Source organism: Salpingoeca rosetta (genome assembly GCF_000188695.1).
Source record: "Salpingoeca rosetta unplaced genomic scaffold supercont1.22, whole genome shotgun sequence".
NCBI classification, from domain to species: Eukaryota; class Choanoflagellata; order Craspedida; family Salpingoecidae; genus Salpingoeca; species Salpingoeca rosetta.
The window spans coordinates 1025831-1039186 of NW_004754912.1; the positions used below are offsets into that span (position 1 = coordinate 1025831).

Sequence of the window (13356 nt, forward strand, 5' to 3'; positions counted from 1 at the left end):
GGGGGACAGCCAACTGCCATTCGATGATGACGATGACTATGATGATGATGAACGCTTTGACGGTGATAGTTGCGGCCTTCGCTACAGCAGCATTGGAGGTGGTGACATGCAGCATGGTCGTGGTGACAGCGACGGCGGTGAAGAGAAGGTGCAGCTGGCTCGGTTGATGGGCACTTTTGCCGGCAAAGCATATCTGCTCTTCCCAGGCACACGCTTCGGTACAGTCGTACATTGGACGCCGACGGGGGTTGTGTGTGTGTGTGTGTGCGTGCGTGTGTGTGTCCTTTGTCTGTGTGTGTGTGTGTGTGTGCCTTTGTCTGTGTGTGTGTGGGGGGGGGGGGGGGGTTAGCGCCAACTTCTGTCTTCTTATGTGTACTTTGTCAGATCGTTGTTTGACCTCCCACAAACACCGAAGGTGTTGGGAGAGCGGTGTAGGATTCGAGTTTCTCGAAAGTTCAAGGAACAGTTCAAAGAAGCACGGTTCGCTGTGCAAGCTACTTCATCCTCTGGTTCGGGATCGCGCCAAGCATCAACGCTCGTGGTACTGCTGTTGTTGTTGTTGTTGTTGTTGTTGTTGTTGTTGTTGTTGTTGTTGTTGTTGTTGTTTCAGTTGTTGTTGTTTCAGTTGTTGTTTAAGTTGTTGCTGCTGCTGTTGCTGCTGTCACCTTAATCTACTTTTCCGTGCGATGTTCCGCTTCTCAATGCGATGCTGCGTGCCATGCCTGCCTTGTAGGGTGAGCTGCGGGCGCAAGGCAACACGGACGAGAGGCTGCGACGCGCTTGCCAAGTCCACGATGACCTAGGGGAGCAGTCGTACGCGTCGCTTTCTCACCTCTTTGAGGGCAACGTTGCCACGCGGGACGGTGCCCGCGACCAGTCTGGCCTTGACCCGCATCGACGCCAAGCAAGGCAAACGACGCAAGGCGAGGTTGATGTTCCGGACGTGCTTCAGTTGATGCTAAACAACGTCCTGGAACAGGAAAAGGCCCAGACCAGCGCACGGGAACAGTTTGCAGCCCTCATCGCCTCACAGACGAAGGCAATCGAGGAGCAGACCAAGACCAACAAGGAGCAGGCCCAGACCAACAAGGAGCTCAGGTGTGGCGAGGGCTCTTGCAGGGCAACAAACACACTCTCGTTCGCGCACTCTCACTCACACACACACACACACACTTACGCGAATGCACTCGCACGCACAGTCACACACTCACACGCACACACTCATGCACGCGCACACGCACACACTCATGCACGCACACACTCATGCACGCACGCACTCATGCACACGCACGCACTCATGCACGCACGCACTCATTCACGCACGCACTCATTCACGCACACACACACACACACTCACTCATTCACGCACACACACTCACACGCACACACTCATGCACGCACGCACTCATTCACGCACACACACACACTCACACTCACACGCACACTCACACGCACACACTCATGCACGCATTCATGCACGCACGCACACACACACACACTCTCATGCACGCGCGCACACACACACACTCTCACACGTACGCACACACACACACACGCACACACACACACTCATGCACGCGCACACGCACACACTCATGCACGCACACAAACATGCACGCACCGCACTCATGCACACGCACGCAACTCATGCACGCACGCACTCATTCAACGCACACAACTCATTCACGCACACACACACACAACACACACTCATTCACGCACACACACATGACACGCACGCACTCATTCACGCACGCACTCATTCACGCACACACACACACACACTCACTCATTCACGCACACACACTCACACGCACACACTCATGCACGCACGCACTCATTCACGCACACACACACACTCACACTCACACGCACACTCACACGCACACACTCATGCACGCATTCATGCACGCACGCACACACACACACACTCTCTCATGCACGCGCGCACACACACACACTCTCACACGTACGCACACACACACACGCACACACACACACTCATGCACGCGCACACGCACACACTCATGCACGCACACACTCATGCACGCACTCATACACTCACACTCACACTCACACGCACACACTCATGCACGCGCACACGCACACACTCATGCACGCACACACTCATGCACGCGCGCACACACACACTTTCACACGTACGCACACACACACGCACTCATGCACGCTCGCGCCCCAGGGACTGCATTGGGACCCTCGTGGCTGCCGTGCGGAGCTTGCGTCGCCGGCAGGACAAGAAGTCGTCTTAACACCACTCTTTCTGTCTCTGCTTCCATATTCAACCTGGTTTGACTATGTCTGTTGTGTCTCTGAGTTGGCATTGTATTTGTTGCTGTGTACGACGGAGCGTAATAGAACGAACTACCCGCCAAAGCATGCACTCATGTAACAACGCCCACACGCACATCTACACACGCAACCTTGCATACACACTGCGTCCACGTCGACGCATACACGCGCGCACACGCACACACGCACACACGCACACACGCACACACACCAGCACTGGCGCAATCACGACAGCTGCAAGGTGTGTGGGCGTTTGGCGGCGTGGTTCCCCGCTTGTTGTCTCGGTTGCTGTTGTTGTGGCCGTCGTTGCGCCGCGATGGCAAGCATGAATGGAAGCAATGAGCGCCTGACCCTGAAACGGTATGGTCGTTGTGCCTCGGGTTCCTCTTGTCTCTCGCGGTAGTTCTGCACGGCCTTTTTCTTGAGGTCGTCTTGCCACTTCAACGCGCGCCGTCGGGCAACCTTGGCTGAGGTCTCCTTGCCTCGGCTTCTGCTGCTGCCATTCGCCGCGCTGCTGTGCGATTCGTCGTCGTCGTCGTCATCATCATCATCATCATCATCATCATCATCGTCGTCGTCGTCATCATCATCGTCGTCGTCGTCGTCATCATCATCGTCACCGTCGTCACCACAACCCGCTTCCTGTTGAGCCTTTGACAACCTCTCCCTGCGGTGGCGCTTGCGTGCCTCCTTTGCTTGCGTCTCATCCTGATACAGCTGTTCAACAAAGTCCGCTCCGTCGTCTTTCTGGCGAAGTAGAAAGTTATGCAATGCGCAACACGCGACAATGTACAGCCGCGCTGTAAAGAAGGTAAGGTTGACAAGGCACGACATGAATGGGCGTACAAATGCAGATAAGTGTGATGACTAGAGCCAACCGTAGCAGGTACAACCGATCATCCGACAGCACACGGACAAGAGAATGGGGGGGGGGAGGTTCTCACCTGTATCCTCGCAGGAGGAGAATCCTGTATACAGGATCCTGAATCTTGATTTCAGGATCCCGAAACAGGCCTCCACACGGGAACGCCTACGAGCGTGCTGGAGGAACAAGGCGCATGTGAGTATCAATGCACGTGTGTGCATGCATTTCAGTGAATGCATGTATGCATGTGTGTGCTTGTGTGCATGCATGTGTGTGCTTGTGTGCATGCATGTGTGTGCGTGCGTGCTTGTGTGTGCGTGCGTGTGTGTGCGTGCGTGCTTGTGTGTGCGTGCGTGCTTGTGTGTGTGCGTATGTGCGTATGTGTGTGCATGTGTGTGTGTGTGCATGTGTGTGTGTGTGCATGTGCGTGTGCATGTGCGTGTGCATGTGCGTGTGCATGTGCGTGTGTGTTTGTGCACTCATGTGCAGCCGACATGCGTGGACCCTACCATGTAGTTGAATATTTCCTCATCCGACTGCGGTCCTCCCCGGGACTTGAACGTGTCCAGGTGATAGGTGACTCCACGAATGGGCGTCAGCCATCTACACGCACACGCCCGCGCACACATACGGTGTGAGGCAACAGGCTTCACCGATTTAAACACCGCACAAACACGATTGACACACACAGACACACACAGACACAAACACACACACAGACACACACAGACACACGCATGCACACACTCTCACACACGCATGCACACAGACACACGCATGCACACACTCTCACACACACGCGAGCGGCCACTCACCGTTTATGGGTCAGGCGCATGGCAGCGTCGAATAGTCCGAAGCTCCCTTCAGGCAGCTTGGAGGTGAGGTCAGCAGTTGCCACGACACTCGCGTCGTGGCAACTGCCCTCACAGCCAACGACGACGTGCTGTATCTTTGTGGTGCGATGCGCATCATGGCAGGCTATGAGGTGACCTGGGTCGGTAATTGGCGGCACAGCTTCGCACACACACACACATCGCACAGACACATCGCACAGACACAGACACAGAGACACAGACACACACACACACACACAGACAGACAGACAGACACACACACACACACACACACACACACAGACAGACAGACACACACACACACGCACGCACAAGAACAGCGAACCTGTCTGTCAAACGAGGCGCAAACAAGGACGTTCTGGGACTTGAAGCCCTTTCTGTTTCGCCAACGCTCCTGTATCGCACACATACACAAGTATGCGCAAGTGCGACGTTGTGGGCACATGCCATGTGTCGGACGTGAGCGGTGTGAGACGAGAGCGGGCGCTATATGAATGAACGACACGATGGGGACACAGAGCAGAGGCCCAAGCAAGCAGTGGGAATAGAGTACAGGGCACTGTAGGTCATTCACGGACCTCGTGGCCATTCGTCGTTGGGGTGTATCTGATGTGCACGCCATCGGCAGCCGTGACACAGCCCTCGAGGAAGTCATCCTGAGCCCATCGCCGCTGTTCCTCCTTCAGCTCTTCCCCAGTTGGAAACGAGATGTTGTCGAGTCCATCGATGATCGCCTTGGCGAACGCGGGGAAGTGCGTACTGCACATGGACTTGCTGATCCCAATTGAGAACTGCACAGCCTGAACAAAGCACACGTGCGGAAACAACACGTGAGCGAGGTGGCCAAAGTACCTACGGGAAAGATCAACGACGGGAACAACATGCAACACGCACGCACCTGAAGAGAGCAGCCGTGAGCAAACATCCACAGCAGGCCGACAAGGACGACGCGATCGGGCACGTCAGTCCCAGGGCGTTTGGGGAGGTGCGGAGAAATGATATCAAGCAACTCCCAGAACTGATCCTTGGTGACACGGAAGTTCTGGCGAAACGTCTCATTTGGCAAGCCAAAGATGTCCTTCTCGCGCCTAATGGACGGCAGCACCATCGACAAGAACGAGCGACACACACACACACATACGCGCGCGCGTGTATGAGTATGCGGGAGAGCCATACAACGCAGTTTGCCATGCATACTGGGATCAAAGCGTACCTCGGAAACGTGCGCTGCTCCCACGACCGTCGTGGCTTGTACTGTGCAGCGACGTAGACGAGTAGACGAGCAAAGGCGTGGGTACTCGTGGCTGTACCCTCTCCAAACACGCTCATATTGGGGGAAGGTGACAGTTACCGTCCTCAGTTGGCTCGATCGGTGCAACAGGTTCGACTGACCGTTACCGGACTTCGCACAACCGTCGGCGCCATTACCCCAAATTACCACCCTTTCACAAGTCGGGGGATGGTAATTTGCAAATACGTCGGATCAACCAATTACTCCACATTGCGTGGCCGTGAACGCAGTATTCGACCCAAAACTACCCACAATTACTCGCTGTGAACGGGCCCAAAGTTGAGTTGTCTTCATCGTGGTTTGGTTTGTTTGGATTGTAGAAAGGTACTTGGAGATATGGCAAATGGTCTTATTGATGTGAGACACAAAACACAACACTCCACAAAAACACACACGCACACGCACACACGACACAAACAAACAACACACGCACCCACTCGACACAAACAAACAACAACACACACCAACACACAACAGGAACACACACGCAAACGCAAACACATACACAAACACACACAACAGAACACACACATGCACACACACGAACATACAACAAGCTCGTGTCAAATAAACTTCCATCAACCATCAGCATCACAAAGGAAACCGAACCACGCACTGCGCCGAGTGACAAAGCCTGCCTGGTTGCGTGACGACCACACTCGACATACGTCAACAATAACGCCACTCCCGCAATTAGCTTTTGTGTTGGACATACACCTACAGCCCTACTACAAAAAGAAGAAAAAAACAAAGAAAGTCAAGGATGATGATGATGATGATGATGATGAAAGGGGGGAAAGGAGACAAAGGTGCGCGCGAGCGCGAGCGTGAGAGAAAAGACCGAAAGAGGAAGGAAGGGAAAAGGAAAGGAAAAGAAACCAGTGTTGTTAAACCCAAACGAGGAAGGATGGCGCCTTCGCTGATCGCCACATGCACACGTCATCATCACCACGAAAAACAGGAGCCACATCATGGAGATGAGAGGCCTGCTACGCGGCAGGAGGCTGCTGCTGTTGCGGTTGCTGCTCTTGTGGTTGCTGCTCTTGTGGTTGTTGCTGTGCGTCTTGTGGTGGTACTGCCTGCTGTGTGGGCGTCGGGGTGCTCTGCGATTCCTGCGCAGGCGGCTGCTGGTGCCCGGCACCAGGCTGTGGGTCACCCTCCTGAGGTGCGGCTTGGAGCTGCATTGCTTGGGGTGGTGGGGCTTGGGGCTGCTCAGCTGCTTGTTGTTGTTGTTGATGTGGTGCCTGCTGTTGTGGTGCCTGTTCAGCTGCTTGTTGTTGTTGATGATGTGGTGCCTGCTGTTGCTCATTACCCTGGTGCTCCTGCTGGTCCTGTTGCTGCTGCTGCTGCTGTCCGGCGGCCTCCTTCTCCTTCTTTTCCTTCTCCTTCTTCTCCTTCTTGAGCTTCTTGTGCTTCTTCTCCTTCTTCTTCGCCTCCTGCGCCCGCTGTATCAGCGACTTGCACGGCTCCTCCAGCCGAAGGTGCCGCACAAGCACAATCACCGCCACCCGGTCCGGCAGCGAATTCACGTTGAGCGTGTTTAGGGCAGGCAGGTCCTCGCGCCCGTGCACGCAAAAGTGGTACGCAATCGCCTCTGGCCTGTTGATGAGGAAATCCATGCCGCGAATCATCTCCATCTGGTCCTTCATGTCGTGCAGGAAGCCCGAGCTGACCAGCGTCTTGGTGAAGCCGAGCGCGTCGCTCGTGCGGCAGTTGATGGTGAACGTCACCGTGAACATCTTCTTGTCCTCGGGTTTCCTGATGCGCAGGTTGAACTGGTAGTCGCCCGGCACCAGCTCTTTGTTGCTGCACAGCTTCTGCAGGTGCTGCTGGATCCCACCAAGCGCTTCCTGCTCCATAATCAGCGGCGGCTTGCCGTTGCCGCTGCCATTGCCACCACCGGCCTGCTGCTGTTGCTGCTGCTCTGCCCCTGCCTGGCCTGGGGTGGCCGGTGCCTGTACTGTTGCGGGCGTGGAGGTGGTTGATGCTTGCACGGGCTGCTGCACCACAGGCTGCTCCGGGGCCGCCACGGCCTGCTGCTGTTGCTGCTGTGGTGGCTGCTGTTGTTGTTGCTGCTGTTCCTGCGGTGGCTGCTGCTGTGGCACGGCGTCAGAAGCCGCGGGGGCGGTGGCGGGGGCGGTGGCTGAGGGCGCTGGGGAAGGGGTGGACACGGTGGTGTCGAAAGTGACCTGCCCGGACGCCCGTGACTCACCACCGTCCGCCGACGACGCGAGCGACCCAATGTCACTCCCTTGGGACGGCGTTCGCTCAACCGGCTGCTGCTGCTGCTGCTGCTGTGCTGGCTGCTGCTCTTGTGGCTGTTGCTGCTGTGCTGGTTGCTGTTGTTGTTGTTGTTGTTGCTGCTGCTGCTGCTGCTGCTGCTGCTGCACGGGCTGCTGTGCCACAGGCTGTTCAACAGACTGAGGCTGCTGCTGTTGCTGTTGAGCGGCAGTGCCAGTGGTGGCAGTGGGCTGCTCGGCAGTTGGAGCAGCAGCATCAGCTGGTGGCTGCTCTGGGGTGAGGGTGGCTGGCGGCGTGGGGGTCGGGGTCTTGTGGCCGCTGGACGCCGTCTCACTGCCCTCCTCACGTTGCTGCTGCTGCTGCTGCTGCTGCTGCTGCTGCTGATCCATCTGCTGCTTCGAGCCGGCCGACTTCTTGCTGTACGGGTTGAGCGCCGCCAGGGCCTCCTGCACTTCGTCGTCCTCGCCAAAGTCCCACCCCGTGTCTGCGCCCGTGGCCTGGTGCACGGTTGACGCCGCAATCTCGCCGTGCACGGGGGTGAGGTGGGGCAGTAGTGACTCCTGCAGGTACTGCGACGGCACTTTCGATGCCTTCTGCTCGCAACAAGAGGAGATGCCATGGAGGAATAGGGGGTGGGCGATAAGCCGGGGAGGGGAGGCGTAGACACGCAGCACGTGCAGGATGCTTGTGTGAGTTCAGTCTCAGTGTGCGTCTTTGTGTGTCTGTGTGTGTCTGTGTGGGGGGGGGTGTCTGTGTCTGTTTGTCTGTCTGTCTGTGCGTGCGTCTGTGTCTGAGTATGTGTGTGTGCGTGTGCGTGCGCGCACGCGTCATCACCATCATCATCATCATCCTTATCGCCATACCTTGATGAATTCTGCCTTGAGGAGTTCAGCAGCTGTGGGCCGTTTGTCAGGATCGTACACTAGCACTTTCTTCAGCAGCTGCAGCGGACAACGGCAAACGTGGAAAAGGTGAAGGTTCATGAGAGAGAGAGAGAAGGCGTGCACGCATGTGAGTGAGTGTGTGCGTGTGTGTTTGTGGCTTGTGTCCATAGAAGAACAATTCAAGGCTGTCACCGGTCAGAGCACCCGCACAAACACTCACACCGCGTGCACAGCACGGCATGGTGTTTCTGACCTTTCGAAGAGACTTAAACGGTGAGAATTGGCGGCCCGTGAGCAGTTCGAGGTTGTCAAGGTCGGGAATGTACCCTTCAACCGCTTTGCGAAGAATCTGTACACAAGAAGGGGTGTGGGAGCATGGTGGTGAGGGGGGAGATGGCGGTGGGAAGGCTAGGAAGATGGATGAACAGACACACACACACACAACATGCACCACACACACACACACACGCACCACACAAACATGCAGCACACACACAGACAGGCATACGCGCACCATTGACATGTCGAGGCTTGCGTATGGCGCTGTGCCAGAGACCAGTTCGACGAGGGTGATGCCAAAACTCCAGATGTCAGCAGAGGAGCGGTAGGGTTTCTGAACAGCAGTCGTGGGCGTGGCCGTGGTCGTCAGTTTAAACGTGACATGGATGGGCGAATGCCATAAAGCCACCCAAATCTAGTCCACAACACGTGTGCAGCAGCGTACAGGGGTGCGTGTGTGCGTGTTTCTTGGTGTACCTGGTTGAGAATCTCTGGGGCCATCCAGCAAGGGGTGCCGGCCAGCGTTGTCTTGGACGCCTCAAACGTTTGCTGTTGAGGGACGCGTGACCAAGAGATCAATCAGACATGAGGGCCAAGGAGCGGTGGTAACGTTAGGGAGTTGAAGGCACACGTGCACACCTCGTCGGCTACGCACAAAGTGCATATGCGCGGACATACACACACACATACACACATACACACATACACATACACACAAGCAAAAACACATAAACATAGAATACAGCCCCTCCCCCTCTTCAACCGGACACGACATCACAAGCACCAATCAATACATGACGTCGATCCGTCACCAAACATAGGCAGCAGACCTTGGCGGCAGCGCGGCGCTTTGCGGTTTCGCGAAAGTGTTTCCTGTCGAGGGCATCGGTGACGCTCGAGGCGAGGAGGGAGCTGACGCCAAAGTCGCCAAGCTTGACAACGCCGCCCTCAGCAAGCAGCAGGTTGCCGGCCTTGACATCTCTGTGGCGGTGGAGTGATGGTCGGGTGCACACCGTACATACACACGCACGCAGCCGAGGGGGAGGGGTGAATTGCATGTGGGGAAGGAGAGCTGAGGCAGCATCGCATCGTCAAGTACGAACACACGACGCACGCGCTTGCACACATGCACACATGCACACGCATCCACGCAAACACAACGCATCCACGCAAACACAACGCATGCACGTAACAGCGGCACGGGCAGCACGGTGCGGACCTGTGGATGACAAAGTTTGAGTGGAGGTAGTTGAGGCCTTCGAGGACCTGCTTTGCAATGTTGGCGACAGTCAGGTCGTCCATCAGCTCCGTCTTGTCCGCAGTGGACGGAAGCTCTGACGTGAGGGCGGCGGCGTGGAGAGGGTGGTGACGAACATGGTGAGGGTGTTGTGCGGGTGTGGTGGTGGTCGTGGCGAAGGTGGTGATGATAGTGCAATGCGAGGGGTGAAGACAAGAAACCGGGCATAAAGGGGGAAAGTGTGCATTTGGGTCATGGAAGGGAGGTGAACGCAGTCGTGTGAGTGCACACGCACTTCGCCGTGGAGGTGCAATCTGCAGAAGAACATCAGCAAAGGAGCCTGTGGATAGCAGAAACGGTTTGATGGTTGGGAAAGCGCGGCGTGGGGTGGTGTTCGAGGTGAGATGGCGGCAGCAGCAAGGTTAGTGCCAAGGTTCGGACCAGTTGCAACAGCACATGCTCGTACGAACATGTGCACCCACGAGATCATGAACGCACGAGCGTGTGCAAGCACACATCAATGCACACATCAACGCATACATTAACGCACACATGAGCGCACACATGAACGGGCCGTCTGACCGTATTCGCAGAGTTCCATGACAACGTAGAGTTTTGTCTCGTGGGCAAAGGAGGTGAAGAGCTGGAGGAGGTTTTCGTGGCGCAGACCACGCATCATCATCAGCTCGTGCTGGGCATCCGTCAAGTCAACATCCTCAGACTCAAGGTTGATAATCTGTGGGTTTGGTATGGGGGAGGGGTGGTAATGATAGTGGTGGTGGTGGTGGTTGGTGGTGGTGGTGGTGGTGGTTGGTGGTTGGTGGTGGTGGTGGTGGTGGTGGTGGTGGTGTGAGCAGCATGGTACGACACATATGGTAGCAGTGCTGTGTAAAGATGACCAGCAGTATCCGCATCATCATCATCATCATCATCATCATCATCATCATCATCATCATCATCATCATCATCATCATCATCATCATCATCATCACCACCACTGCTGCTGCGACGCACAAAATCCCACCACCACCGCCATTCACCATCATCATCATCATCATCATCATCATCATCATCATCATCATCATCATCATCATCATCATCATCATCATCATCATCATCATCATCATCATCATCACACGCAAGCTGCGGCATCATTGCTGCTTGAATCACAAACACGCGCACGCACACTGGCGCATGAGCGCATGGTACCTTGAGAGCGCACTGCCTGTTGCCGCATGTGGCAATTTGCACGCTGGCCGTGGATCCCGACCCTACAAACGTAGCGATACATCGCAATCCACCACGCATGTGAGCACTGGCAAGGCAACGACAAACACGTCAAGTGTGGCTCTCGCGCCTAAGCTTCCACACCCCCTTACGCTTCCCCCCCCCCACACACACACACCACACACACACACCGCACATAAACACACGCGCGTGCGCGTACCGAGGACGCGCTTGTTGGTGTAGGCGCCCTTGTTGGTGGGCCATGGCTCCACGGCCGAGTCTGTGGTATCGGCAGGCGGAGGTGACTTGGACATGTCTGGCTGAGTGGTGGCTCACAACAGATGACTCTGCAAGTCACAAGGACAACAAAAGGGACGGAGTGGAGGCGGAGCGGCTTGCTGCTGGCCCTGCGTGACCCTTCCTGTCACCGGCAAGGGGGGAGAGGCCGTGGAACCGCACAGCGGAGTGGAATCCAGCGCCAATCGAGGGGGATAGGGGCCAGGTTTGGTCAAGTTGGTCGTGATAAGAGACGTTGGTTGTGACAGCAGGTGAGCTGTGTGGAGGATGGGATTGACTGTTGGTCAGCAACGGTTCCGAGAACAGTGCTAACGTGCAAGCTGTAGTCGAAGTGATGATGCAAAGGCCGACGTACACATCAGAAGGAGAACACCAAGGGGAAGGGGGGGCGCAAGTCGTGAGTCGAGTGGTGAGGGCGGATCGGTAATGGCAACGGTGGTGGTGATGATGATACACAGTAGACTAAGCTGAAGGAAAGAAAGAAGGAAGGAAGGAAGGGGCATATGAAGCGGATGCAAGGGATGTGTGAAGCATGTCGCCACAAACCCACACACACACGCCACACACACGCCACACACACGCCACACACACACACACGTTTGTCCACACTCATGCCTCAAAAGACTGATTTGGCGACAGATGACTCACGCGCTGGTGAGGCGGGGAGGATGACGAAGGTTTGCGCTGTCTTCTTCGAAAAGAAGGAAGAGGTAAGGCACAGCACAGCACGATCTCGGCAACCACCGCGTCTGCAGAAAGCGCACAGGCGCACAAACAAACACACACAAAACCAAGAAGGAACAAGGGACGCTGGTTGGTTGGTTGGTTGTGGATGTGCGTGTGGGTGTTGGTGGGAGGGGGTGCATGCACTTTTGGGTGCCTTCTCGTATGCACGCGTGCTGAAGCGAGCAAGCCAGCTAGCTAGAGAGCGACTGAGCGAGCACGCCTTCCACCCTCCTCTTGCCTGTGCTTGACTGTGTTGCCAAAGACGCAGAAGGAAGCCAGGGAGCACCACCACACACAGGAAGAAGGGGAGAGAAGAAGCGAGGCACACTTTTGCTTGTCTGGCTGGTCTGCCTTCTTGCTCTGGATTTAATTTTTTTTTTTCTTCTGGTGCGTTGGGGCGCGATTCGCTGGAAGCTTCCAGCAAACAGCAAAAATTGTAAAATACGGCAAATTTTCGAGTTCCGGATTTCTGCATCGACATCACAAAAAAAAACAAGGGCAAAGTTTGATTTGATTTCGCGAGGGATGCTGCGCGAAGAACCGAGGAGGAGGGGGTGTAGTTGCGTGAGTTGTTTGCGTGCTTGGTTGTGTTGTGTTGTGTTGTGTTGTGTTGTGTGTGTGATGGGCGCCGAGTGTGCGTGTTCTGGCCACACAAACCATTTCCAGAAGAAACCGCGACCATGAGTGAGGGCCACATCGACTACTACGAGCTGCTCGGGGTGCGTGCGCTCTCTGGGGGTGCGTGCGCTCTCTGGGTGTGCGTGTGGGTGTGGGTATGCCTGCATGCGCTCCCCCAAGAACGCGCTCTGCCTGCCGACGCGTGTGGCTGCCTGTGTCCTTGGTCGTTGCGGCTTCCTTCTGCTTTGTTGTTGGTTATGAGTGCCCGCCACGACAGCCCCCTCATAACCGACCCCCCTCACACCCAACACCCCCCCCCCTTACACACACACACACACACACACACACACACACACACACACACACACACACACACACACACACACACACACACACAAACAGTGTACCTGCCTTTTTTATTCGTTAAGGAGGGGAGCAGAGCTGGTTAGTTAATTTGCTGGTCTATAGGCTACCACATGAGAGAGAGAGTGAGCAAGGGACTAGACGCTTCAAACTATTCTTAAGCT

General features: G+C 55.8%; 4 protein-coding genes across 4 annotated transcripts in view; 2 read left to right on the plus strand and 2 right to left on the minus strand.

The window, feature by feature from the left end:
• The window catches only part of PTSG_07462 (uncharacterized protein), a gene marked incomplete at both ends in the record, with an annotated part of 3170 nt that extends 900 nt beyond the window's left edge, over positions 1-2270 (plus strand). The window contains 3 exons of the mRNA XM_004990909.1: positions 416-541; positions 734-1098; positions 2201-2270. Coding sequence (XP_004990966.1) covers positions 416-541; positions 734-1098; positions 2201-2270 — 561 coding nt within the window. The remainder of the gene's footprint in view (positions 1-415; positions 542-733; positions 1099-2200) is intronic.
• A 265-nt stretch (positions 2271-2535) lies between these two features.
• Positions 2536-5651, minus strand: PTSG_07463 (uncharacterized protein; the record flags this gene model as incomplete). Its single annotated transcript, XM_004990910.1, has 8 exons — positions 5243-5651; positions 4928-5117; positions 4608-4829; positions 4355-4423; positions 3991-4124; positions 3685-3778; positions 3255-3351; positions 2536-3110 (listed from the first exon to the last, which is right to left on the minus strand). Exons 1-8 carry the CDS (start codon positions 5356-5358, stop codon positions 2536-2538), a joined length of 1497 nt encoding a protein of 498 aa, XP_004990967.1. The 5' UTR covers positions 5359-5651.
• Positions 5652-6309: 658 nt separating this feature from the next.
• On the minus strand, positions 6310-12637 carry PTSG_12589 (STE/STE20/FRAY protein kinase; the record flags this gene model as incomplete). Its single annotated transcript, XM_004990911.1, has 13 exons — positions 12450-12637; positions 12134-12234; positions 11409-11805; positions 11171-11232; positions 10544-10697; positions 10257-10301; positions 9944-10058; positions 9555-9705; positions 9202-9273; positions 8960-9058; positions 8699-8794; positions 8425-8502; positions 6310-8154 (listed from the first exon to the last, which is right to left on the minus strand). The coding sequence occupies exons 3-13, from the start codon at positions 11500-11502 to the stop codon at positions 6310-6312; spliced, it is 2811 nt and encodes a 936-aa protein (XP_004990968.1). The 5' UTR covers positions 11503-11805; positions 12134-12234; positions 12450-12637.
• A 161-nt stretch (positions 12638-12798) lies between these two features.
• PTSG_07464 (chaperone) overlaps positions 12799-13356 on the plus strand; it is a 3693-nt gene continuing 3135 nt past the window's right edge. Inside the window, exon 1 of the mRNA XM_004990912.1 lies at positions 12799-12930. Within this exon, the coding sequence (XP_004990969.1) occupies positions 12892-12930 (39 nt within the window). The 5' untranslated portion in view covers positions 12799-12891. The remainder of the gene's footprint in view (positions 12931-13356) is intronic.